General features: G+C 54.5%; 2 protein-coding genes across 4 annotated transcripts in view; one reads left to right on the top strand and one right to left on the bottom strand.

Annotated features, from left to right (window-relative positions):
* The window catches only part of ARHGEF40 (Rho guanine nucleotide exchange factor 40), a 32,337-nt gene extending 14,132 nt beyond the window's left edge, over positions 1-18,205 (top strand). The window contains exons 3-26 of the mRNA XM_029952203.1: positions 279-325; positions 2,414-2,611; positions 3,218-4,463; positions 4,598-4,765; positions 4,907-5,027; positions 5,515-5,611; positions 5,724-5,804; positions 5,922-6,038; positions 7,376-7,471; positions 7,553-7,668; positions 8,047-8,173; positions 9,823-9,945; positions 10,046-10,189; positions 10,668-11,278; positions 11,410-11,644; positions 11,965-12,051; positions 12,608-12,823; positions 13,523-13,693; positions 14,837-15,014; positions 15,785-15,889; positions 16,112-16,255; positions 16,761-16,891; positions 17,503-17,549; positions 17,803-18,205. Coding sequence (XP_029808063.1) covers positions 279-325; positions 2,414-2,611; positions 3,218-4,463; positions 4,598-4,765; positions 4,907-5,027; positions 5,515-5,611; positions 5,724-5,804; positions 5,922-6,038; positions 7,376-7,471; positions 7,553-7,668; positions 8,047-8,173; positions 9,823-9,945; positions 10,046-10,189; positions 10,668-11,278; positions 11,410-11,644; positions 11,965-12,051; positions 12,608-12,823; positions 13,523-13,693; positions 14,837-15,014; positions 15,785-15,889; positions 16,112-16,255; positions 16,761-16,891; positions 17,503-17,544 — 4,601 coding nt within the window. The 3' untranslated portion in view covers positions 17,545-17,549; positions 17,803-18,205. The remainder of the gene's footprint in view (positions 1-278; positions 326-2,413; positions 2,612-3,217; positions 4,464-4,597; positions 4,766-4,906; positions 5,028-5,514; positions 5,612-5,723; positions 5,805-5,921; positions 6,039-7,375; positions 7,472-7,552; positions 7,669-8,046; positions 8,174-9,822; positions 9,946-10,045; positions 10,190-10,667; positions 11,279-11,409; positions 11,645-11,964; positions 12,052-12,607; positions 12,824-13,522; positions 13,694-14,836; positions 15,015-15,784; positions 15,890-16,111; positions 16,256-16,760; positions 16,892-17,502; positions 17,550-17,802) is intronic.
* A 493-nt stretch (positions 18,206-18,698) lies between these two features.
* The window catches only part of ZNF219 (zinc finger protein 219), an 8,636-nt gene continuing 553 nt past the window's right edge, over positions 18,699-26,781 (bottom strand). The window contains exons 1-5 of one of the 3 annotated variants that reach the window (XM_029951271.1): positions 26,510-26,595; positions 22,143-22,234; positions 20,445-21,852; positions 20,002-20,133; positions 18,699-19,778 (exon numbers count right to left, since the gene is read on the bottom strand). In XM_029951271.1, the coding sequence (XP_029807131.1) occupies positions 19,177-19,778; positions 20,002-20,133; positions 20,445-21,852; positions 22,143-22,148 (2,148 nt within the window). In that variant the 5' untranslated portion in view covers positions 22,149-22,234; positions 26,510-26,595 and the 3' untranslated portion in view covers positions 18,699-19,176. Of the gene's footprint in view, positions 19,779-20,001; positions 20,134-20,444; positions 21,853-22,142; positions 22,235-23,025; positions 24,293-26,509; positions 26,596-26,781 lie in introns of those variants that run through there. The other 2 variants (XM_029951272.1, XM_029951270.1) reach the window with 2 other exon arrangements.

Genomic DNA, 26,781 nt, shown 5'->3' with positions numbered 1-26,781 from the left:
TCTTTTCTTTGATCTGTCTGCCCACTGTCTGGCGCTGTCCCCACCGGGTATTGCTCTCACTCTCTTTCTTCTCTTCTTCTCCGCCCCCTCCCCCATCCTCCCTTTGGTTGCTCCCCCAGTCCACACACCTCCCCCCGTCCCCCTGCACTCCTCTGTCCCGACCTGCGCCTTCCTTTTCAGGATCTTCTCTTCCCCTCCGGGTCCGAGCTCCTTACCCGCAGGAGACCCCTGCGGGTTGCTGTAGCGGCCCTGGAAGGGGCCCGGCCTCGGGTCATGAGAACTGACCTGCCTGGAACCACCATTTTCCATCCCAGTCCCCAGCCCGGTGAGCTGGGCCCACCCATCCGGCCCTGGGGGACCGGCCACAGCTGTGGCTGGGCTGGGGCCAGGGACGTGGCCAAAGAGGGAAATTCCCGTGGAGAAAGAGGGACTGCTTTAGGATAGTGGACAGAGTGGGGAGGGGGACTCACAGTGCCAGGGGGCGTGACGCCGCCAGAGCAGACAAGAGATTGGGGAGTCTGGGGAGAGTGCTCCAGAGCTTTCGCTGCCGGGTACAGAAGCACTGTCTCAGAGTCCTCGGCTGCAGAGGGGAGGGAACACTAGCGGGAGCTCCCCGCAGGAGATAGGGGGCTCTGGCAGCAGCAACTTAGGACACAGGAAGCAGGGTGGCACTGTTAAAAGGATGCCCCTACCAACAGGAGTGAACACTATTCTGGAAACTTTCACTGCAGAAGTTCTCTCTGAAGAATCATTCCAAGGAGTGAGCACTGCCAGAGAGAGAGCCCACTCCACTGCAGGGGGTGGGGGGTACAAGGCTAAAGGGGCGCTCACTGCCGAGTAGAGGAGGGGGGAGGCCCTGCCAGGGGGCGCTCACTGCCGAATGGAGGAGGGGGGAGGCCCTGCCAAGCGGGGGGAGGAGCACTATCGGGGCTACTTCTCTACCGGAGGAAGGGCACCCCCTGCCAGGGAGGCTGGAGCAAGGAAAAAAAGAGGAACTGGGCCAGGGAGAGCTGACTCAGTCTCTCTGGTCTCCTTTTTGGTCCTGGCCGACTGGAGGCCCGGTCTCTGTGCTCCTGCCCGCCGCCTCCCACCCCAGACCCCTCCTCCCCTCCTGCCGCTGCAGTTTCCTGTGGCTGAGACTCTCGCTCAGCCATGAGCTCACCACCCCTAATGGGTTGCAGCTGCCTAGCTGCTCCAGCTCTAGCTACCCGCCTCCAGGCCTCCTATCGGACAGCCCACTTTGCCTCACCCCCCGCCCCCTCCACTCTTCCCCCCGCCCCTCTCTGCTCTAGCCGAGTCCCCGGAACACTGGGGGGTCTGTCTGCTCGCCCACACACCTTGGGGCCTGGTCTCGGAGCTGATGACGCACTGAATGTCCGTCTCTGGAGTGGCTGCCCTAGCTTCTCAAAGGGTCAGGACAGATGGGCAACTGGTAAAATATGCAGTTTTGTCTGCAGGGCAAAGCAAGACTAGGGATGGAGGGTGGACATAGAGAACTAGATGAACACGGCAGTGAGCATCTCCTTGTCCCCTTTCAGCAAAGAAATCTGAAGAAAAGAACTTGAAAGCCATCTTGAAAGAGAAATTAGTCTGCAAAGGAAAAGCCTGAGGGGTGGTTGTTTAGGGGAAGCAATGGAGAAAGATACCCATTGACTCACCTAGGGAGGCAAATCTAGAGGAAGCAGGGCTGTCTTTTGAGACAGTGGCTGCAGGTAGTTGGCGGAGAGGCCTTTCTGGAATCAGAAAATACATACCATTGAGGCCTCCTCCCTTCCCCACATGTCCTTTTTGCGACTTTCCTCTTTCAGCTGCCCCCACCCAGTTCTTTGTAACCCAATCCCACATGCTCTGGGAGTGGGTGCTTTAGAGCCACTCTGGGAGGGAGAAGGTTGCTAGAAAGATTCCACAGACGGCCCCTTAGTCCTCCTTCTTCCCACCCAATGACCATCTCTAGGAGATGATTTTTCGCGGGTGGTGGTACCTCCACTGGAGATGGATGTCCCCCATGGTAGACCCTGTAAGGAGGAGCTTACAGGATGGCTGTGCAAAAGCCCTCCACCCTCAAGCTCTCTCAGCCATCACTGAATCTTCTGGTGGCCTAGAGGCCTGCCTCTCCCTGAGGAGTACCTATGCAGTCGTCCCAACTCCAGAACCAGGAATGGCCCTGAGATCAGAGACATTCACCACAAATTCTCCCTGGACCTCCAAAGCCAGTGTCTCAGACACTGTTAGCCCTGTGCACTCCGACTGACCGAGTCCCACTGGGGCCATCCCAGGCTCATTGAGCCACTATTTCCTGACTGTCCTCTCTGAGCACGCACTGTGTGTAGGAGGTGGCCCCTGGGGGACACAGCCAGCCACATACCAGGAGCCATGCTCTCTAGGGATTTGCAGCTGGTCTTATCTTTCCCAGGAGCCAGAGCCAGTGGAGGACTGTGTGCAGAGCACGCTGGCCGCCCTGTACCCACCCTTCGAGGCAACGGCCCCCACACTGTTGGGCCAGGTGTTCCAGGTGGTAGAAAGGACTTATCGGGAGGATGCGCTGAGGTACACGCTGGACTTCCTGGTCCCCGCCAAGCATCTCCTTGCCAAGGTCCAGCAGGAAGCCTGTGTGAGTGGCCCCTAAGACCCACCGTCTTGCCTCAGAGATGAGCCAGACTAATTTCCCTCTACCCAGGGACACTAGTTCCCAACACTGATCGCTCCCAGTGGCACAGGCCACTCGGATACTAACGCACACAGCTACTCATCTTCCCCAAATATTGACTCCTAAAAAAAATTAACTCCCAAAGACCCAGGCCCATCACACCCAATTCTAGACACTTCTCCCCTTACATTGATTTCTCAAGATACGAACTCCCCCAGACACAACTCCACAGAGATCCTTCACATCTGCCGATATAAAGACTCCTAAGACTCCTAAGAGTCTCTGACCCCTCCAAGACAATGGCATCTGCTGACCATGTCTATGTAATGACTCAGTTGTTAGCCTCCCACGCATGGAAGTCGTTTCCTAGAGAAGCTTCCTACTACCAGAAAACTGACCAGTCCCAATCCCTTCCTCTGCTACATGAACACCCCACAACACCCCTCCCACTCTCCTGGGGTCATGACCCACCAGGCGAAAGGCCAGTCCTGCCTAGGGTGGTCCCATAATAACTGCCTTCTGCTGGCTTCATCAGTAGGGGCCTGAGCTCAGTCCCACCTCTCTCCCCAGGCCCAGTACAGCGGTTTCCTCTTCTTCCATGAGGGCTGGCCCCTCTGCCTGCATGAGCAGGTGGTGGTGCAGCTCGCAGCCCTGCCCTGGCAGCTGCTGCGCCCAGGAGACTTCTACCTGCAAGTGGTGCCCTCAGCAGCCCAAGCACCTCGCCTGGCACTCAAGTGCCTGGCCCCAGGGGGCGGGCGGGTGCAGGAGTTGCCTGTTCCCAATGAGGCCTGTGCCTACCTATTCACACCTGAGTGGCTGCAAGGCATCAATAAGGACCGGCCAACGGGTCGCCTCAGTACTTGCCTACTATCTGCACCTTCTGGCATTCACCGGCTGCCCTGGGCAGAGCTCATCTGCCCACGGTTTGTGCACAAAGGGGGCCTCATGGTTGGACATCGGCCAAGCACACTGCCCCCCGAACTGCCCTCTGGACCCCCAGGGCTCCCCAGCCCTCCACTCCCTGAGGAGGCCCTGGGTACCCGGAGTCCTGGGGATGGGCACAATGCCCCTGCTGAAGGACCAGAGGGCGAGTACGTGGAGCTGTTGGAAGTGACGCTGCCTGCGAGGGGAAGCCCCACAGATGTTGAGGGCTCCTCTGGCCTCTCCAGGACCCGAACGGTACCCACCCGAAAGGGTGCTGGAGGAAAGGGCCGACATAGGAGACACCGGGCCTGGATGCACCAGAAGGGTCTGGGGACCCGGGACCAGGATGGGGCACGCCCACCTGGTGAGGGAAGCAGCACTGGAGCCTCCCCTGGGTCTCCCCCTGGAGCTGAGGCTCTCTCAGAAGCAACAGCCCTAGAGGTACCTGAGTCTCCTGCAGAGACCTTGGGGGAAGCCTCTGAATCTTGCCCCCTGAGGGCAGGGGAGGTTGGGGGAGGGGCAGGCCAAGGGACCGAAGGACCACCAGGCACCCCTCGGAGAACAGGCAAAGGAAACCGGAGAAAGAAACGTGCTGCAGGCAGAGGGGCTTTTAGCCGAGGAGGGGACAGTGCTCCACTGAGCCCTGGGGACAAGGAAGAGGCTGGCCACCAGGAAGCTCTTGTCAGTCTGCCCCCACCAAATGAGCAGGAGCTTCCTGGATGCAGCCCAGCTGAGGAGGAGCACAAAGGCTCAGAGAAGCCAGAATCTGAGCTGAAAGAGGAGCCCAGACCAGCAGACAATAAAGAGTCTCGGGGCCCAGAAGACTGTGGACCTATAGAAGAGATGGCCAGACAGAAAGAGCAGGAGGGGCCCCGCCTGGCATGCATGGCAGGTGAGAGGGCACTGGAGCCTATAGGACAAGGGCCAGCATAGGTTGGGCCAAGGGAGAGCGCTGGAGGAGGAGGTGGAGCCTAACAGCCAGAACCTCCCCACCTCAGGCCCACAGCTCTGCTTTTGTCTGTGCAGGACCCACAGGTCCAGAAGGGCTTCCCTCAGACCCACCAACACCACCCCTGGAGGCTGTGCAGGAAGTGGAAAGGGACAGTGTCCCAGAAGAGGCTTCTCCAGTCTCCGTCTCTGATGACCCGGATGTAGCATGGGACTTGATGGCATCTGGATTCCTTGTCCTGACTGGTCAGTGGGCATCAGTGTTAGTAGGGAAAGGGATCAAGGAAAGAGAAGCAGTCAGGGTGGGCTGCAGAGGGAAGCCAGGTGGATGGGAGGTAGCCAAGGCCTGCCCCCAGCCAGGACAGTATGGCCATTTTGTGTCCTCAGGAGGGGTGGACCAGAGTGGGCGAGCTCTGCTGACCATTACCCCACCGTGCCCTTCTGAAGAACCCCCACCCTCCAGAGACATGCTGAGCACTGCTCTTCATTACCTCTACTCATTGCTAAGGTAACCAAGGCCCACCACCAGCACACTGGACATTAATGTCCTGATCATGAGGACCCTGACCCCCTGACCCCCTTTCTTCTCAGGACAGTGACTTCTTCACCTCTAGGGTACCTATTTCCTCACCCCTCAAGTTTTTAAGTCATTGACTGCTTACCTTGCTGACCTCTGATGTCCAGGATATTTTTATCAATCCTCAGAGTCAACACTGCTGACTTTCAGTATCCTAAGGCACTACCTAAATTATCAGGGTATTGATTTACTCACTCAATGACTATTTACTAAGCACCAAGAACCTAGTAGGCTATGTAGAGCATAGAAGTCCTAATGTTTCAGACCATGATCCAATGACTTAATAGTCATGTGACTATAGACTCCTGAATGCTAGATCACTGCCTTTTGGAACAAACTCATGCTTTGGCCCTTTGCCCATTGCTTCCCAAAAGTACCAGGAACTAACTGCCTCCTTGGCTCTTCCTGCCTCCCATAGGCCTGATCTCCAGATACTGGGGCTGTCCATCCTGCTGGACCTTCGAAAGGCACCCGCACTGCCTCCATCACTCATTCCTGTTCTAAGTCAACTTCAGGTAACCAACCACCCCGTGACACAGCCATTTCTCTTGGCTGTAACCGTTCACTGGTGGCCATTCCAGGCCACCCAATTGCCCACAGTTTAAGACTATTCTTCTTTGCCCTCAGGACTCAGGAGACCCTCCCCTCATTCAGCGTCTGCTGCTTCTCACTCATGATGACCCTCTGACTGAACTCTATGGACTTCAGGTTTGAACTCCTCACTCCCAGCTAGTCCCCCTTATTAGTGGAGAGAGAAGAGCCCCAGGCGGGTCCCCAAGCCCCTGGGTGGCCAGATCAGAATCCCCTACCTTCATATGTCTACAGGGTGCTGAGTTGCTATCAGAAAGTGATCTGAAAAGAGTGGCCAAGCCAGAAGAGTTGCCGTGGGACTTGGGAGGTCACAGGGAACCCTCTCCCCACAACTGGGTAGAGACACACCAGGTAAGCTTCACCACCCCTACCCCAGGACACTGGGAGCCAGGAATGACCCAGCTCAGAAAATTCTGGGAGAGAAAGGGCAGATCTGAGACATGACCATGGGGTTGGGAAAAAGTGATTTCCTTTCTGTTCGATTCAGTACTTTTTTTTAAATGCTTATTTATTTTTGAGAGAGAGAGAGTGAGAGTGCATGAGTGGGGAAGGGCAGAAAGAGAGGGAGAGACAGAGAATCCCAAGCAGGCTCCATGCTCTCAGCACAGAGCCTGATGCACAAACTGTGAGATCATGACCTGAGCTGAAATCAAGAATTAGACACTTGACCAACTGAGCTATCCAGATGCCCCTCAATTCAGTAAATATTTATGACTCACAACCCATGATCAAAATACTATGCATGTACCATGGGCTACCAGGGAGATGAGAGGAGTGTGTTAAATAAGTTCTTTTTCTTTAATTTTTTTAAACGTTTGTTTATTTTTGAGAGAGAAAGAGAGAGGGAAGGGCAGAGAGAGAGGGAAACACAGAATCTGAAGCAGGCTCCAGGCTGAGCTGTCAGCACGGAGCCTACCACAGGGCTCAAACCCACGAACCGTGAGATTGTGACTTGAGCTGAAGTCAGATGTTCAACTGACTAAGTCAGGCGCCCCTGTTACATAAGTTCTTAATGTGATACCAAGCAGCATATGATTGCTGGTGGGACATAAGTGGGAAGCTATTGGAGAAGAGCATAAGGTAATTTTACTGGGGTTCTGGAAAGAGCTGACAGTCAGGAAGTCTTGTTCTAGTTCCATGTGACCTTGGACAAATTACTGTACCCCACTTCCAGAGATGGTACCCTTTCTGCACTTGTTCCCTCCACCAACATCCAAGTCTCTGGGTCCTCACATGCAAAATACAGCAATCATGATATAATCTATGATTCTGTGAATCTAAGTGCTGTGAATATTCAAGAAAAGACAAATGAACATGATCCGAGCTAAGTATGAAAGAGGGTCTATAACATCACCTCTAAGCTATGCATCAAAGGGGACGTGAGTCTGAACAGTCCAAGTTTTATAGGGTCAAAACCTAGTGCACATAGAGGGAAAGGAGACACATTTACTAAGCTGTATGATGTACCAGTCCCATGCTAAGTGTTGATGTGGCATCGTCTCATTAAACCTCACAAAATCCTGTGTATCGTGTCCCGACATTACCTCTGAGGAAACTGAGGTTCAGGGAGGCTTCTGGACCTGCTGAATGTCATACAGTTAGTAAACAACAAAGTCAGAAACTAACCCAGCCTTGTCTTCCTAAGAGTCTCTGGGGCTGCCCCACCTCCATCCCTGTGTTTGTTTCAGGAAGTGGCAAGACTGTGCCGCCTGTGTCAAGGTGTGCTGTGCTCTGTGCGGCAAGCCATTGAGGAGCTGGAGGGAGCTGCAGAGCCAGAGGGAGAGGTAGGAAATGAGGTGGGACAAAAGGGTGGGGATGGGGACTCTCTGGTGGAACCCCAACATTCAACCGCTGCCTGCCCCCAGGAGGCTGTAGGAATGCTTGAGCCCCTACAGAAGGTGCTGGCAGATCCCCGGCTGATGGAGCTGCAGAGGGACGGGGGAACCATCCTGATGAGGCTGCGCTCCACCCATAGCAGCAAGTATGAGAGGGGATGGGGTGGGCGGGCAGGGGGCATGGGGGCTGGAGACACAGCAGAGAGCTGTCAATAAACCTTAACTGCCAGATAATTCTTACTGAGCAGCTATCTGGACAGGAGATCATGCATTTCCACTTATTATAATTTTCACATAACATCCCTAGGTGCTAGTTATGATTACAGACAGGGATTTGGAGGATCAGAACTATTAAATGCCTTGGCCAAGATTAGTCAGTAATTCAGGCAGGATTCAAATCCAGGCCTGTACTCTGATCCACAATGCTGTGCTATATCTCACATTAAGATGCAAGGATGAAATGGGGTGGGCGCAGGGAGGGGTTGGCAAGGGCAGTAGTTCATTCTGCCCCTCTCTTTCGCCAGGCTGGAGGGCCCTGGCCCAGCTACACTGTACCAGGAGGTGGACGAAGCCATTCATCAGCTCGTGCGCCTCTCCAACCTGCATGTGCAAGAGCAGGAGCGGCGGCAGCGTCTACACCAACTCCAGCAGGTAAGCCTGGACCCCCAGTCCTCTCTTACCAGGAGCCTGGCCTCCAGCACTCCCTTTTCTGCCAACATTTACTGTTGAATAACTTCCCTCTCTTCTTACCCCACCCTAGAAAATGGTCTGGTCAGAGTGAGATTCAACAAAGGGGAGGTAGTATCTCAGGACTAGCAAAGAGAAGCCAGATCTCCACTGCCTCACTGTTGATCTTTGATCAAGAATCCTCAGAGATTGTGAGATTGTAAGAGATGCTTGGGTGCCCTAGGGGATTCTGGGAAGAGCTGATTGACTCTGGCCTGCCTATTAAATAGCTTAAAATAATAAATGTCTCTTGATATCAGTTCTTTAACTACACTTCTACCCATGCTTCCCTCTTTATATGATGTCTTCCCCAAACCTGAGGCTGGAAGGTCCCACCTTCCTCCACCTTGGAAGGAAAGGGCAATGGAAGATGCTAAGGCTTCTTATATGGAGAAGATTCAGGAATAAGGCTGGCTTCTCTGAACCTTTATTATTCTCTCCTGAGGTTAAGAGCCCCACGGGGATTATTCTAACAGGGTATGGGGGGGGGTTTCACAATCCGATTGTTCCCCCAGAGCCCCAGGCATGTGGGCATCGCAGGGTCAATGGACCGGCATGTGGGCATCGCAGGGTCAATGTCAAAGGGGAGGACACGGCTTTTTGTTTTCTGGGGTTTCCACATACTGGCTTCCTCCATCCCAGTATCCAAAGGGTTGTATCTCTTACTGTTTGCTTGCTTGTTATCTGTTTTTCTCATTTCAAAACCGTTAGCACAAAGGATTTGGCGTCTCAAGTTCCCAGCTTGAGTTCTAGCTCTGTTAGGAATGAGATGTTGCACAGATCTTGAAGTGTCTCTGTGTTCCTGAGTCCTCATCTTCAGAATGGGGATGATGATGACACTTGACCTCTCAAGGGTGTTAGGATGATCAAATGAATTCAGCAAAGAACCATAGAGTGTTTATGGTTGGGCTCTAATTATTAGGAACATTCTCAGACTGTCTTACCCCAGCTTCCAGCCTTTCTGCAGAGAAAAATATTACTATCCCTTTTGGGTTAAATAATCCAGAACCAATATGAGAGTCCTTAGATCACCATAATAGCCTATTAGAGCTAGATACACACACACACACACACACACACACACACACACACACGCGTGTGCACGGGCACACACACACACATTCACACACCCACGCTGGCTTGTCTCTCCAAGCCAGGCCCCTGGGGCCCCTGCCCACTTGTCAATGGACTCAGTGAATGTGAAATTTCTCCTGACCCCCTCAGTTATCCAGAGGATCCTCATCCTGCCTCAGGCCCACACTAGCTTTATCTATGTCACTTGCAGACAGAGCCCTGAAGCCCTCACCTGCCTCTCTCTGTGCTCCCTACCAGCCTCCCCCTTTTCTGGTGCTTTATAAAAGATCTCTCACTCACTTTCTCACTTGACCCTTGTGGGAACTTCTACCAAGCACTGTCACTGTTCCCACACTACAGCTGACATGAAATGGTTCACCCAATGGTCCACAGCTTGGGGTGGTGGGGTTGGAGCTCGATCTCAGCTCTCCTTTCTACCACATGGCCTCCTTCTTCCTCACGGCCCTGCTGTCCCCTCACCCCCACACCATGTGCCTCAGGTGCTGCAGTGGCTCTCAGGCCCTGGGGAGGAGCAGCTGGCAAGCTTTGCTGTGCCCGGGGACTCCCTGTCTGCCCTGCAGGAGATGGAGCTACAGTTCCGGGCTTTCAGCACTGAGGTTCAGGTGAGAAGGGGAAGAGGGGCAAGTGAGGAGAAACGCAGGGCAGCAGGGGCAGATTGACTGGGCCTGAGGACCCGGTCTGAGTGCAGCCTTCCTTCCCCAGGAGCGCCTGGCCCAGGCCCGGGAGGCCCTGGCCCTGGAGGAGGACACCGCCTCCCAGAAGGTTCTGGATGTCTTTGAACAGCGGCTGGAGCAGGTTGAGAGTGGGCTCCATCGGGCCCTGCGGCTACAGCGCTTTTTCCAGCAGGTGTGTACAGATCCTCTCCTATGCCCACCATTGCCTGCCTTCTGCATGGAGAAGCTGGTTAGGTAGTAGCTAAATGCAGAGACTCAGGAGACTATCTCCTTTGATTCTTGACTCTGCTACCTACTTGCTGAATGACCTAGAACAAGTTTCTCAACCTGAGCATGCCTCAGGGCTGCTGTGAGAATGATATAGGTAACATATAAGAGCACTTAGTATAGACCCTGCCACTGATAAATACAGGGTAAGTATTGGCTCTCCTTCCATCCGGGCCCCTCTGTCTCCATACCAGCTCGGAGCAACACAGTAGGCAGTGGTGCTGGGATAGTGAAGGGAGTGCTCTCAGAGGACTAAGAGGGTGATGGGCACTGGGAAGCCATCTGCAGAAGAGGACAGGAGCTGTCACTAGGCAGCATGTATGAGTGGCACAGGACCTCACTCTTTCTCTCCCCATTCCCAACCGCCCCCTTTGGCCTGGCAGGCACATGAATGGGTGAATGAAGGTTCTGCTCGGCTGGCAGGAGCAGGGCCGGGTCGGGAGGCAGTGCTGGCAGCCCTGGCCCTGCGGCGAGCCCCGGAGCCAAGCGCCGGCACCTTCCAGGAGATGCGGGCTCTGGCCCTGGACCTGGGCAGCCCCGCAGCCCTTCGAGAATGGGGCCGTTGCCGGGCCCGCTGCCAAGAGCTGGAGAGGAGGATTCAGCAACAGCTGGGAGAGGAGGCGAGTCCACAGGGCCACCGGCGACGACGGGCAGACAGCGCCAGCAGCGGAGGGGCCTCCCGGGGCCCCCACAGCCCCTCACCCAGCCTCAGCTCCCTGCTGCTCCCCAGCAGCCCTGGGCCCCGTGCAGCCCCATCCCATTGCTCTCTGGCCCCCTGTGGGGAGGACTGTGAAGAGGAGGGCCCTGACTTGGCTCCAGAGGCGGACAGCAGGCCTCCGAGGACCGTGCTGATCCGAGGCCTGGAGGTCACCAGTACTGAGGTGGTAGACAGGACGTGCTCACCCCGGGAACATGTGCTGCTGGGCCGAGCTGGAGGTCCAGATGGGCCTTGGGGAGTAGGCACCCCCCGGATGGAGCGCAAGCGAAGCATCAGGTGAGAGTCCAGGCCTATTCATGCCCAAGAGGTGGGCCCAACTGCCCAGCAGGAAGGACTCCGAAGGTGTTGGGGACAGTGACTCCCTCCCATGCTCCCACCTCCTCTGACACTCCCTGTTGCCCCTGCAGCGCCCAGCAGCATCTGGTGTCTGAGCTGATTGCCTGTGAGCAAGAGTACGTGGCCACCTTGAGTGAGCCAGTGCCGCCCCCTGGGCATGAACTGACTCCTGAGCTGAGGGGCGCCTGGGCCGCTGCCCTGAGTACACGGGAGAGGCTTCGCAGCTTCCACCGGACGCACTTTCTACGGGAGCTTCAGGGCTGCGCCACCCACCCCCTGCGCATTGGGGCCTGCTTCCTTCGCCATGTGAGTGACCCCTAGAAACCCCTCTCCCTTCTCATGCTTCAGCCCCATCCACTTGTCTCTCCTTCTCAGTATCTGTTTCCTGCCCTCCTCCCAAAGTGTGTGTTCAGAGACTCTGGGGCCCAGAGAACAGGTCTGGATCTCCTCAGCCTGTGTCCCTGTCTTTGACCGCTGGCTGGCCTTCATTCTCTACATGGGAGCCTGTCGCTTCCTAGGTAGACCCAGTGGCTTGTCTCTCCTTGGCGTTGTAGTGAGGATGGGGAGGAGGAAAAGGAGACACTTGTCTCAGCAGATGATGGCCTGTCTCTTCCCTCCTGGCACAGGGGGACCAGTTCAGCCTTTACGCCCAGTATGTGAAGCACCGACACAAACTGGAGAACGGCCTGGCTACGCTTGGCTCCCCAACCAAGGTAACCTGTGATCCAACCCTCATGGGAAGGAGAGGGGTCAGGAATACTCAAAACATACCAACCTCCAAGTCTCTCAGGGAAAGAAAGCTTTCCTGGAGGTGCCCAGTAACACCAGCTACTCATAATCTCCCAGAATTGCAGAGCCTGGGAGCCAAGTGAGCCTGCCGTTTTATCCTGAGGGACTTTGGGCAAGACTCTTGATTTCCTCTGGGTCTCCGTTTCTATATCTGGTAAATGGGTGCAATATATACTCTGTCTAACTCAGAGTGCTCTGAGGAGCAAAACACATCACACCAAAAGATACGCAAGTGACTTCAAAAACAAAAAGCCAGAGACTGTAAGGGATTATTTGTGTTCCTCTTTCATTCTCCTTCAAGATACAGAGGATGATTGACTCTCCTGCAGGCCCCCTACCTGCTTTCTTCCTGGGGAACGTTTTCACCTTACCTATGGCTGTATCTGGGCTTCACCTACTACCGTCCCCTACAGAGCTCAGCCCCTACCAGCTCCAGCGCCCCCCCCCCACCTTATCCCTACCTGTCTCCTCTCCAACTAGGGCTCCACAGAGAGTGGCCCTCACCTGCCCCGTGCCCTGCAGCAGCCCCTGGAGCAACTCGCTCAGTATGGGCGGCTTCTGGAGGAGCTCCTGAGGGAAGCTGGGCCTGAGCTGAGTTCTGAGCGCCAGGCTCTGGGAGCTGCTTTGCAGCTGCTCCGGGAACAGGAGACCCGTGGCAGAGACCTGCTGGCCGTGGAGGCAGTGCGTGGCTGCGAGGTGAGGCCATGGCTCATGCTTCCAGTTCACACTGTCTAGCCCTGTGGTTTTAGATGCAGCATGGCTGGTGACAAGAGAACTAGACTCAAGGTCAGAGGACCCAGGCTCTAATTCCTAATCAGCTAGATGGCCTTGGTCAAGTCACCGGACTTCTCTGGGAGTCAGTGTCCTCATCTGTTAATAAAGAAGCTGTGTCCTGCCTGACATCCCATGTGCTTTCCTGTTCCATTCCCAGTTCTTCTCTTTCCTTCTCCACTCTGTACTTCCTCCTGCATCTCAGCGCCCAACACCTACCTTATTCTCCCCTACCTAGTTTCTTTCTAGCCCAGATGTTCCAGAACAGGGAGGGAACCTGCCTCCTCTGGAATAGACCTCTTTCCCCTTCATTTCTTTGCTGATTCTCTTCCTGGGTCAGAACCCCAACACGCAAAGATTTCCCCATGGGAGGCTATAGCCCTACTAAGCAGCATACCTTCTGTCTTGAGAGGCAGGGCTATGTTGCTAGGCCAGGTGCGCTATGCATGGTGACCATGGATGGATTCTAGGCCAAGGCCCTCACTGATTTCCTCACTCAGCCTGAGAACCAGTACATTAGGCCCCTTGCCCTATAAATCTCATTTATAAAAATCTCATTTTTACTCCCTACAATATATACTCAAAGGGCCCCAGGGCCAATTATCTTTCCTTTTCCTTTCCCAGACAGATCTGAAGGAGCAGGGACAGCTCCTACACCGGGACCCCTTCACCGTCATCTGTGGTCGGAAGAAGTGCCTTCGCCATGTCTTTCTCTTTGAGCATCTCCTCCTGTTCAGCAAGCTCAAGGGCGCTGAGGGGGGGTCAGAGACCTTTGTTTACAAGCAGGCCTTTAAGGTACAATGCTGGAATGGGAGGAGTTAGGGAGGGACGGGACAAGAAGTCATGCTCTCCTTGAGAACTCAGGATGTTTCGGACATTCAGCCCCAATCAAGGTTCAGAATCTGCATCATCTAAAACAGGCTTTGACCTTAATCATCCATCAGGTTAAGGTGTTGGGGGTGGTAGAAATTCCTGTCATTGTCATTGGGGTTTTCCTTATCATTCATGTGGGACACTCACCACGCCTTCCAAGCCAGAATGGAGGAGAACCTATCCCATTAAGAATATATGCTTTCTGAATGGGGTGGTCCCTGGGGGTGAGGAGAAAGGACCCTATCTATCTATCTATTGCTTGAGTTGATGGAACCAATGGAACTGAACCTGAGATGAGGGAGGCCTTGCTTCAGGAAACAGCCTTGGTATTCAGATAAACATCAGTAGAGACCTATAGTCCTAGGGGCTTCTGGCTGGCTGAGTTGATAGAGCGTGCACCTCTTGATCTCAGGGTTGTGAGTTCAAGCCCCACATTGGGTGTAGAGATTACTTAAAAGTAAAATCTTTAGGGGTGCCTGGGTGGCTCAGTCAGTTAAGCGTCTGACTCTTGTTTTCGGTTCAGGTTACAATCTCACCACTCGTGAGATCAATTCCTGCATCAGACTCTGTGCTGACAATGTGAAGCCTGCTTAGGATTCCCCTCCCCCACATGTGTGTTTTCTCTCTCTCTCTCCCTCTCTCTCTCAAAATAAACATTTAAAGTAAAATAAAATAGAGACCTAGAATCTTAGATCAGGCAGTGCAGCATGATTCTAAACGTTTCTAAACTTTGCTTCCCTACATTTGTTCCAGCTCTTTAAGGGCAGTACAATATAGAGAAAAAAGCCTATGTTTGGAATAACATAGACATAGGTTTGAACCCTCTTTCTCTGCTAAGCTGTGATAAGCCGTTGGGCAAGCTGCTTCCTGTCTCTGGGCATTCCCTGTCTGTAAATTATGGTTGTTACAAAGCCTACATGTAGAGCACTTGGCATATGGTAGGTGTTGAGCAAACATTTACTGAACATCCACCAGATGCCAAGCTAAGTGTAGAGCTTTTCCATGTGGTACCATCTAGACAGGATTCACTCTGTCTTCAACCCACTCTCCTCCGCTTTTTCTCAGACTGCTGACATGGGGCTAACAGAAAACATCGGGGACAGCGGCCTCTGCTTTGAGCTGTGGTTTCGCCGGCGGCGTGCACGAGAGGCATACACTCTGCAGGCAGCCTCACCAGAGATCAAACTCAAGTGGACCAGTTCTATAGCCCAGCTGCTGTGGAGACAAGCGGCCCACAACAAGGGTACAGGGCAGGGCCAGGGGAGGGCGTGCTTGGGGTCAAGGTTATGAGAAGAGATTAGCCGGAGTGTGTGGAGACCACTTGGGAAAACAGGGTATGGGATGGAGAAAAAACGACTTAGGAGATGATTCAAGATCTGACTTGAGAGAGATTGCTGACATAGAAATTAGTCTAAGGTGTACCAAAAGGAAGGAGGAAGCTACCAATTTCAAAAAAGGAAGAGAAAATGGCAGGGCAAAAGGGAATAAGGGAGTGCTCACTGGACCTGGGATCCAGAATGTACTTGCTGTGCGACCTGGACTAGTACATTTGTTTTGTTTTGGGGTTCTTTTTGGGTGGGTTTGTGTTTGTAATTCTCTGAACCTTATTCCATTCATCCGAAAAGTAGAAAGTAACAGCTACATGTTAGTGTGATAGGCCCAGTTAAATAAGGTGATATATATGGACATACTTGGTAAATTATAAATGTAACAATGAGAGGTTTGCTCTTAATGACCACGATAAAGGGCAGAAGGTGAGTATTAGAAGGTGGGTGGCTGGAATGCCAACTAGGCAGGATGCAACAAATAAGAGACAAGAGACAGATTTCTGAGGAGGAAGTCAAGGACCACAGTCACTGTCCATGTAATAACAGTCGAGAGCAAGAGTAACAGAAGATACCAGATGAATGAGAATTGGCAAAGAGCAGCGAAAGAAGAGTCTCCCATTCCAGTGCTGGGGCTTGGAGCGAAGAGGGGCCAAAGGAGGTTGATAACAAGGTCTCTGTTCCCTAGAGCTTCGAGTGCAGCAGATGGTCTCCATGGGCATTGGGAATAAACCCTTCCTGGACATCAAAGCCCTTGGGGAGCGGACGCTGAGTGCCTTGCTCACTGGAAGAGGTGAGGATCAGAGTTCTGGGGGTGGCCCCCAGAAGTCGAGACCTTGAGAGTGAGGGCACAGTGGGGAGGCATGGTGGAGAAGTGAGGAAGGGTAATGAGTGGACATGTCCTCCCAGAAATTGTGGGACTGACTGGGAGGCCCTCTATGAAATTGAGGGTCACTTCAGAGAGCCAGGAGGGCTTTCCCACACCACCACCCCACCACCACCCCCCTCTCTGCAGCCGCCCGCACCCGGGCTTCCGTGGCCGTGTCATCCTTTGAGCATGCCGGCCCTTCCCTTCCCGGCCTCTCACCGGGAGCCTGCTCCCTGCCTGCCCGCGTCGAGGAGGAGGCCTGGGATCTGGACGTCAAGCAAATTTCCCTGGGTGAGGCACCTCTCAAGGGGTGGCTCTCAACAGCTGGGTCATCATGGTGATGTTCAGGCTGCTTGCTGCTAAGCAATTCCTTTTTCTAGCCAAGTAGCCCAGTTGCCATGACAACTATGTACAAGCTTCCCCACTGCTAAAAGAGCCTTCCATCTGGTTGCTAGGGTAATGCTTACAGCAGCCTGTTGCTAAGAAGCACTTCCTCTGTACCTCTCTCTCTAGCTCTCCTTGAGTTTCTATGGAAACTGCTCAGCTTCCTGTTGTACCCTCCTGGTTCACCACGGCAATCCTTATAGTTTCCTGTCGCTTCTTCCCTGGTTGCTCTAATGATGCTGCTGACAATTTCCTGCCTCTTGGTAGGGGGGTTCTCTTGCAAATGGATTGCTATGGTGACTCACAGCTTCCTGTTGCTATGGAGCTTTTTCTTCCCTGATGGAGCAGCTTGGTTGCTTAAGGTAATCTAGAGGGGTTCTATACCCTGCTCTCACCCTAGCTTCCCCTCCAGCCCCAGAAACACTTGACTCTTCTGGAGATGTGTCCCCAGGACCAAGAAACAGCCCCAGCCTGCAACCCCCCCACCCTGGGAGCAGCACTCCCACTCTGGCCAGTGGAGGGATCTTAGGGCTGTCCCGGCAGGTAAGTCCCTGCATTAGGGCTGGCAATAGGGTGATCGCTTCAGCCACTTTCAGGGTGGGATATTCTGATCATTTGACCCACGGGGGCAGGGGAATCAATGAGCCTGTGCACCCAGCAAGATTCTGCATTGAATATATTGTCCAGTCTGCCTTCCTCCTCTCCCCCAGGCCTGGCTGAGAGGCATCAAGGTCAGAAGTGAAAAAGGAATCTTAAATAAAGAGCATATGGGAGACCTGGGTGGCTCAGTTGGTTAAGTCTGACTCGACTTCGGTTCAGGTCATGATCTCGTGGTTTGTGGGATTGAACCCCACGTCAGGCTTTGTGCTGACAGCATGGAGCCTGCTTGGGATTCACTGTCTCCCTCTGCCGCTCCCTGATTCCCACTCTCTCTCAAGATAAATAAGTAAATTTTAAAAAAATGAGCATAGTGCAGGAGTGGATGGAAAGAGGGTAATGCCAACAGCATTTGGACTTGAATTAAATCAGCAAAAGTCAGGAACTTTGAGGAGGAGGATAAAGAGGTGAACTGGCAGGCTTGGGAGAGGGGGAGGAGTATAGAAAAGAGGACATTTCCTTACCCTTTAAGCTCACTGTACTTCGTCTCCTTACAGAGTCATGCCCGAGCCCTGAGCGACCCCACCACACCTCTGTGACCTGGGTGAGTCCGTACCCCCGCTCCACGGCATTCAGCACACCTGCCCTCTTGCATGTGCTGCCCTCCTTTCTCCGGCTGCTTGGAAGTCAGCTTCTTCCCCCTCCCAACCCATCTCCCTCTTCTCTCCTGGCTTCCAGAGAAGATAGAGAACGTGGCTACAGCCCTGCTCTCAGCACATTTGGGGCTGGGATGGCAGTGAGACACAGTGTAGGACTGGAAGAGCACTAACTGCCTCTTTCTTCTACTTCCTGGACAGAGTGGTCCGAGGACCAGCACATTTCCCCATTTCCCTGCCATGTCTAGCGCTCTCCAGCCGCGTGCCTTCCTGCGGGAACCAGAGTGACCACACATGCTTGCCTTCATACTCTGGAGGTGGAGTGATCCCTCATCCAGTCCTGCCCCATCCTGGACCACTGCATACTCCCAGGATATAGCTCCATGCCAGCCTGAGTTCTCCCCTTGGTCCTGGCCCACCCAGACTCTCCCTGAGAACACTCGTCTCTGCCAGGTCAGCTGTTGTTCCTGGGGACTCCATTCTGGGGTGTCAAAGGAAACAGAGCTATGCAAACCATTATAGGAGGGTAGGGTGGGGAACTGCAAACTTTATACATGTAATTACTGTTATTATAATACTGTTATATTAAATGTATTTACTCACACTTCGTCTCAGCAGAGCAAGAGTGGACCTCTGCATTGAGGTGATACTGCTAACTTGAGCACTTCCCCTCCCCCAGTCACCAACTAGAGCACAGAAAATAAAACCAAGACTTTGAGGTACCCAGTACCCCTTATGGGCCCTGGGTATAGGAGAATGTGCCTTCTTCAAAGTGGCTCCCAGAGGCTCAATGCACCCTTTGAACTGAAGTTCCTCCTCTCTCACTGCACCCACTTCTTGAGGCTGAGCTGGTCACAGCTAAGCTGGGATCCAGCACAGTCCAGCGGTTCTCAAAATGAGGTCCTCAGACCACAGTGTATGAGAATCTCCTAGGCTACTTGTTAAATGCCAATTCCTGGCCCTGCCCCAGAGCTACTGAAGCCAGATGTCTGGGGTTAAAGCCCAAGATTCCTCATTTCTCATTAAGCTCTTTTGGGTGATCACTAAGTGCCTGAAGTGAATGTTTCTGAACAAAATGACCGAAGGAGGACAGGACATAGGCAGACAGACACAGCTCCCTGTGCCTCAAGACACCTGTTTATTGGGGACACAACTCTGCGACAGGGATGACAGGAATCGTACCAAAAATAGCGACGTCTACAGGGCCCCTGAAGGGGCTAGAAGGGTACAGTGCCCCCCACCCCCACCCATTGTACAAAAATAAACTCTCACGCCTATGGACCAGCAAAGACTGGCAGAGCGGATCCTCAACAGGGACACAACCCTCTGCCAGCCCTAGGACCCCGTTCTTTGATCCTCACCCCTGCCACTTCTAAGGCACTGTGACTCCCCTGGGCTGGGTGGGTAGCGCCCGCCCACCCTCCTACGCCCTCCACCCCCTCCACCTCTGGTCCGCCTGGGGCTGGGATATGGGTCCCACGCTGCCCCCTGCTGGCTGCTCTACCCAACTACCTCTAGCGCTCCCCCGCTCCCGCGGGGTAAGCTCACTAAGCTAACCGCCCCTAAGAGGGCTCCCTACCGTTCCTGTCCCCCCAGCCCCGCCTCTCCCGATCTGGACAGCCCAGGGCCTTCCTCCCCTTCCTGCGGAGGACTAGGAGGGGTCTCTCCCGACTGTGCAGGGACGTAGGGCGGGGAAGCGTCGGCCTGGGGCGGCCTGCGGCCCCGAGCCCTGCGGCTGTGGTGCACTTGCAGGTGCAAGGCCATGAGCTCAGGCGCTCCAGTGGCGAAGGGGCAGAAGAGGCATCGGTGGAGGGCACCCCCCGGCCCAGCCTCGCCTCCTGGCCCCGCCCGCAGGGACAGGTCCAGGGGTTCGGCCTCACCGCCTCGCCCGTTGCGCAGGGTCCTCCCTGGGCTGGCAGGCTTCCGACGGGACCCCGGCGCAGCACTCGAAGGAGGCCGGGGGTTCGCCGCGCCCTCCACCCAGGTAGCAGGCTGTGGAGCCGTTTTGGCTCCCGACTGCTGTGCCGAACCCCGCTGAGAAGGGGGCGGCGGCTCCGGGGGCGGTCCGGGGCCTGCCCCACTCCTCTGCTCTCGGTGGTGGCGCTGCAGGTGATACTTGAGCGAGCCGGATTGGGTGCCCGCGTAGTCGCAGTGCGGACACTTGTAGGGGCGCTCGCCTGGAGAAAGGGGTGCGACAGGGTCACAGAGGCACGATCACTGCCCACACCCACCCGCATTTCGCTCAACATACCCTCTGGACCAGAAGAAACCCTGCCACCACCCCCACTCCCACCCCCCACCCCCGCCTTTGATTTAACAAAGCAGCATCCGGATCTGGTAGCCCTCTCCTCTCTTCCTGACCTCCAGTTCCCTCCCCACCCCATAGACCGGCGGCCTCACCTGTGTGCACTCGCAGGTGCACTTTAAGGTGATGCGCTGAGCGGAAAGATTTTCCACAGAAGGGGCAATCCTTTCCTGTGGCTCCCCGGCCCCCTTCAGGCCGGGATCCTCCAACTAACAGCCCATTCTCTTCTGCAATACACACAATTAAGTAAGTCAGAAAGGCCCTTTGCCCTAACCCTATGGGGTCATTTGTCCCCACACCCACCCTTTAGGATTACTTCCCCTTGGGGGCCAGAAGAAAACAGTAAGTTTGAGGAAACCTGAGGGGTTGGATTTGTTGAGTTGTGCTGTGCCCGTGAAAAGTGGCCTCCAGGAGCGGAAAAAAAGCGAGAATTAAGAAACAGGTCCTTTTTAAAGGGGGGGGGGGACAGGAGGGCAGCAGTGGCATCAGAGTGGGCCCAGGGTGTGGAAACCTTGGAGAGAAAAAACCCCTTACATACCCTGCGTGGCGGTGGACCTTGCTTGGGTCCCCGCAGCAGGCGCAGAATGCCCTGGCCCCTCGCCAGGGCGCGGGTGCAGTGAAGCCAGAGGGCCCAGCGCCCTGCTCCGGGCCCAGGTCTCCTCCTCCGCCTCCACCACCTCCTCTTCCTCCTCTGGCTCCTCGGCGCGATGCCGTCGAGCCCGGGCCGGGAGAGCGGAGGGCAGTGGGCGGAAGCCTCCGAAGCTACGGCCAGCGCCAGGCTCAGCGCCCTCACCATTGGGCCGGGCCTCCCCAGCTCGCAGACTCAGGTAGCCCAGGAGACTCGGAGGCTCCCGGCGCTCTGCTGGAGTGGGTGCTGGGGCTAAGAGGAGCGCGGGGCCCAGTGGCTCATAGGCCAGCAGGCCCAGGTCAGGAGGCTGAGGGGCCCGGCCAGCCCCAGAACCAGGCCCCGGGGCACGCAGCGGGCCCAGCTTACTGGCGTGCACCTTCATGTGGTTCTTAAGGAACCAGGGCTCCTTGAAGCAGCGGCCACACACGGGACACGCGTGATCGAAGGAGGCCTTGTGCTTGCGCATGTGGCCCTTGAGAAACCAGGACTGCGTAAAGCTCTGGCCACACACTTGACAGCGGAACTCCGGGGGCGCTGGGGGCTCCTCAGGAGCAGCAGGAGCGGGGGCGGGAGCTGCCTCACGTTCGGGCTCTGGCTCAGACTCTGGGACCGATCTGGGTTCAGGTTGGGGTGGAAGCTGAGGCTGGGGCGCAGCCGAGGTGGCCGCCAGGGGACGCTCAGGAGCTCCGTGGGCCGTCAGGCTGTGATGCAGCAGCTCCTCCTCCTGGCTGGAGCCAAAACTGCACAGGCCGCACTTCCAGGGCCTGTGGAGGATGTGCAGGTGGCGTTCGCGCTCCGCCGCGGTGCGAAACTTGCCTTTGCAGAAGGGGCAACGGAAGGTGGACGACGAAGGAGCCTGGGGCCGCGCCAGGCCCTCAGAGGCAGGGGTGGACTGCATGCCCCCTGAGCTTCGGGCTCTCCCTAGTCGGGCCTCGCGCAGTAGCGCGCGCTCCTCCAACTCCAGCAACAGGCGTGCGGCCGGGCTACGCGGGCGCTCGGGCTGATGCGTGCGCAGGTGCGAGCGCAGCAGGGCCCGCTGCGCTGCGCGGTGGCCGCAGTGCGGGCATTGGAAGGCCTGGGCGCCCGGGTGCGCCCGCAGGTGCAAAGCCAGGATAGAGTTGAAGCGGAAGCGCTTTCCGCATACAGGGCAGGGGAAGCGCCTTTCGCCTGCGCGACTCTCGGACCAGCCCACTGCTCCCATCCCTGGAGACCCGGCGCTCACGCCTGGCCCGTTGGAGTAGCGCTGCAGATCCAGTTCGCCGTCGAATGCCGGCGGCGAGGGCGCTAAGTGGCCGCCCGGGGCACGGGGACGTGAGCCCTGTGGAAAACGATAGGAACAAAGCAAAGGGTGGAGAAGGGAAAGCTGTGGGGAAAGCTAGGGCGCGGAAGGCCAGAAGAAGCCGAGGGAGGGTGGGTTGGGGCCTGAATCAAGAACACCGAGCCCTACCCACTCAGCTTGGGGGAGTCGGGATGGGAATGGGAATTGAGCTACTGGGGCCACAGACATAACTTCTAATAATGGGAGGTCAGAGAGCGAGAAAGAAATAGGGAGGGGAAGGAGTATAGTTCTAAGTACTTGCGGGTTCAAGCCAGAGCTTCTTCACTCACCTCCATGGACCCCCTTCACATTCTTTGGTTCTTGGGAGTGCAGGGAAGAGGAGGAGGAAAAGCTGCTAGTGAAGGCAACAGGTGCTGAAGAGCTAAAGCAAGAGAGACAGATTTGGAGGAAAAGATGAGCCCTGGTTTTCAGCAGTGGAAAGAGGCACCCCCAACCCCATACTCTTAGCACCTTGTATTCCTGAAACCTATCCCTTCAGTCTCCTTCCTTGCCTCCTGAGACAGGAGGGGGATGCTGTCTTCAAAACTTGTACTCCTTGATTTGCCCACCCCACAGGCTCCCTGATAACCCAGCTGTCTTCCCCCAAATTATGCATTTTACATGCCAAGTCCAAAACCACCACTACCATCACCACCACCACTACCATCACCACCACCACCACCACCTCCACCACCACCCTGGTGGTGGAAACCATCACAATATACCCCTCTCTCATTTAAGTTGGGCTATGCAGCTTGATGAGCAAATGGGGTGTGCCTGCCATGCTTCCCAGTTATCCAAGTGGGACCAGTTGCTCTCAGACCCCTAACTGATCGGCCAGCCAAACATCCTCCCATACTCCACAGTCCTTCCTTCTGCCCTTATCCTGTCTTTCTGTCTTTTCCCCCTCGTCCTCCCTCCCTCCGCCTGGATTCCTGATCCATTCATTTCCATTCATTACAGAGACTCATTCATGCATGGGAGAGAAACACCTCCCAGCAGCAGAGAGTCTGGAGACAGACAGAGGGGGAGGGGCATGAAGGGGGAGAGAGCCAGAGGGAGAGGGAATAGAGAGAGAGTTGGGGGAGGAGTGGAAGTTAAGGGGCGCTGCTGGCCTGGGGAAGGGGTTAAAAACTGCAAATACCAGATAGGATTCATCCCCGTGTTTCAAACCTTGGAGCCTGCAGTTTGATGGGGCATCTCAGCCCCTTTGTCCAGGGCTGTTCCGAGGCAGGCTTTCCTCCTCTCTGCAGGGGAGAGGCTCCCTCACACAAGAGGAGGATTACACTGGCTCTGAGCTCAAGAGGCTGCAGTGAGGGATGGGGGGCGGGGCTGGGCCATCTGCACAGATAGGGGCTCAGCACATGCTCTGAGCAGGAAAGGGTTAAAATTCTCCAGGCTGAAATTCCCTGGGCCTGGGATGTGCAGAGCTCCAGTTCAGAGGAAGAGCACTAAGGAGAAGATGGGGGGTGGGGTGTGGGGGGCTCTCCTGATTCTAAGCTGCAGAGGTTAGCATTAGGACTTAGAAGCAACCCCAGAATTAACATTCATAGAAATAGGCCTGAGAGGACAACCAGAAGTCAGCCAGCCTACCTTCCTACTTACGTATAGAATTCATCTGGTCGAGGCCAGATGAATGTGGGCCTAACCTATTTTTCTTGCCTGAGGTAGAAAGAATATTTGAGATATAAAGAAGTTCCTTACAATAGCCATTGTGAAACTGAAATGGGTTACTGAGAAAGAAAAGGACTCAAGCATTACTTTGCTTAAGGATCTTTAACAGAAGAGAACTGGGCCAGGAGTCAGACCTGCTTATCAGCAAAGAGAAAAGGCTCTGGAGGTCCAAGCCTTCTTTAATTTTTGACATTTAATGAATGTGATAAGACTCCATGAAGAGGCAAGTACCTGTTACATGTGAAATCTGGGTTAAGGGAATTTTATTAACAGGAGGTTGTCTGACAAAAGTGTCCTCATTCCAGGGTCACGAAACAACCTCTGCCACCACCTTTTTTACATTTCTGTAGTTCCAAATTAGAGCATCCACGGTCATCTTCTGGATCCTCCAAATAAACCCATTTCCTGAGACTAAGAGCCCAGCGAGGCTCAGTGAGTAGTGTCAGAAAAGGTAAATTAAAGAGTAGGACCAAGGAGTGCAAGCTATTGTGGGCCCAGTCTGACTATTAATAGCCCCACAACCTTCAGTAAATCACTTAACCTCCCAGTTTACTCATCTGTAAAACAAGGAGGTTGGACTAATTTATACTGATGGTCCCTTCCAGCTTGAAAATTTGTGTTTCTGAGTCACAGTACTCTTCTGGACCCCAGACAGATGTTGAAATAAATGGTCATCCCTTCAGTACCATGGAGAGAGCAGTGGGCTACCAGAGGAGCCACTTTGGCCACCTCAGTACCATAGAAAGAGCTAGGAAATGCTAGAGGGGCCACCTTTGCCATTTTAGCACCACAGATAAAGCACTGAGAAGAGCTAGAGGATTTTTAAAAATTCCTATCTGGGAACCATGGTCCAGCTGGGGGGTGGGGTGGGGGACAGTGATACCAGAGGGATTATTTTGGCCTTTTGGATGTCACTGAAAATAGATAAATGTAATAGAAAATAGATGTAACTAGAAGAATTTTAATTAGCTATAAGGAGTGTCCTGACAGTTACAGTTTGTACATCCTGGAATGAGTTACTGAGGCATCGTATTTGGGTCCATCACATTCTGTTGCTCTCCTGGGGATTCCCGGAACATCCTGGTGTACAGCCAATCTGGTATATTCAGAGGAAGCAGATGGTGGGGGAGGAGGGGGGGGGAGAGGCTGGGAATACTGCATGGTCATAGCTGACTAACCTATGGGCACATATTCTGATTCTGAGAAGATTCTAGGGCCCCTAAAACTGCCTGTAGGACAGAAAGCAAAATACCTCATGGGAGGCTGACCTCATATAGAGGCAAGTAGAGCAGGAATAAGGCAAAGCTTCCTTCTCTAAAACAAAACAAAACAAAAACAAAAGACCTGCTTTGCACATAGCATTTTCCAGGACAGAAAAAAAGTGATACATAAGAAGGCCCAAACTGAAGCTGAATCCCCAAGCAGCATACCCCAGAGGGTAGCCTCAACTCAACAAAACCCACTTAGACACCTTCCTAGGCCCAGCCAAGATCTCCTGAATCATCACACCAGAGCAGGTCCCAGGCACCTGATCCCATGTTGTTTGTTTCATTTTCAGTAGGAGAAAGCATTGACAGGGTCCAAGATCTATGAACTGGCTTAGAACCCAGATCATGCATGTATTGCCTCTGAGCAATAATCAGAGTTTTCTATAGTCAAGCCCTAAACACCATTCACGAGACTTGGCCAGACAGTAGTTCTGACCTACTTTCCACTCCCTGTGGGAATCAGGGGTTATCTGGCTCTTATTTGGGTTCTATAGGGATACAGGGCTAGGAATAGGGATCAGAATTCCTTCCAAAATAAGAGGCCAATTATCTTTATGTGCTAGGAAAGCTGGTGGAGAAGGGGATGTGGACTATCAAATATTATGAGTTAGGGAAGGATGGAAGCATTGGTGAGAAGACTCTTAGAAACAAGGTCAGGTACATAGAAGCATCTGCTGACTGAAGGACCTAGAAGATTGTCGGTCAAGTCTGTGTTCAAAAGTTTTTAGGGTCAGAGTGTAAGAGGCAAGGATTCAGGATTTCTGAGGTATAGTTGTAACTGAGCCTGTCATTGCTCATTTCTAATACTTGATGTTTTTCCCTCTGTTGAGAATCCTACACCTCCAAAGTCCGCTACCAATTATGATTAATACTATACTAGATGAGGTTAGAAAGGAGAGCTTCTTAGGTGGTCTAGAGTCAAGACCACTTTTATCACAACCACATGCCAGTAGCTCACTTTTATGGACTCCTCTCCATGGCCTTCTGAACCTCTCTGCTCAGGGGGTTCCTCTAAATTGACCCCACATCACAGCAGGCCCATCTTTTACATTGAGTCCTTGGTAAAGCTTCCTTCCCTCCATCCTCACTGTCCTGATTTGGGGGCATAGCACGTCAGTCATGGACTCCAAATGTGCAGAAGACAAGAGGAGGGTACACCTGCTGACCTACTGCCACCCCACTACAGTCCATCTTATTCCAGAGGCATGTCCCAACTTGACCCCTCTTCTGAAAGTTCTAGAGGACCTTGATTTGGGGAGGGGGCATAGAGCCAACCTTAAGTCCCCTTAACTGGAGCTGACCCTAGAAAGGTCAGAGTCTTAACACCCATATGAGCCTCAGTCCTCAGATTAGGGGGTGGGGAGTGGGCAAAAGAGCCTCTGGGAAAATCTCCCTCCCAGAAGTAGGTTGGCAAGTAGGGCAGGACCTGTGATCCTGCACAAGAGATTCTTCCAGCAGCTCCCCAGTCCCCTCCCGGGGAAGATAAGCTAGAAGGATGATGGAGGGGAGGGTTGGAAGATTGGGAGGCCAGGGCTCAGCTACCCGGGCCGGGAGAACAAAAGCTGAGTTGCAGCCGCCTCCGCCGCTGCCGCCGGCCGAGCTCTTTGTGACACTTTGTTTGGGACGCAGAGAGGGAAGCACCCCCCATCCTCTCCCCTCCCCCACACCGGCTCCGGGAGAGTTTGGGTCCCTTCCCCCTCTTCCATCAGCCCTACCTGGGCCGGGGGGCGCTCATCCACTCTGGCTCCCGGCTCGGCCGCCCTGCACCCCCAGGCCCCTCGCGCCCTGCCTTCGGGCCCCTACAAAGACGCCCGCGCGCCCCCCCCAAAGCTGGCCTTTCCCCTTTGGTGTCCGCTTTCTCGTCTTCCCCACCTGCCCCCCCCTTCCTCGAGGCCCCCCAGCTCTCCGGGCTTCCGAAGCCGCCGCCCCCACCCCGCCCCCCCAGGAGCTCTGGGCGAAGTTTGCTTGGGGCCGAGCCGGCGCCCCT

This window comes from Suricata suricatta, chromosome 9, assembly GCF_006229205.1.
Source record: "Suricata suricatta isolate VVHF042 chromosome 9, meerkat_22Aug2017_6uvM2_HiC, whole genome shotgun sequence".
In the NCBI taxonomy this organism is placed as follows: domain Eukaryota; kingdom Metazoa; phylum Chordata; class Mammalia; order Carnivora; family Herpestidae; genus Suricata; species Suricata suricatta.
Note: the sequence above shows the minus strand (reverse complement) of the source record. Positions and strands in the feature narration are given on the sequence as shown.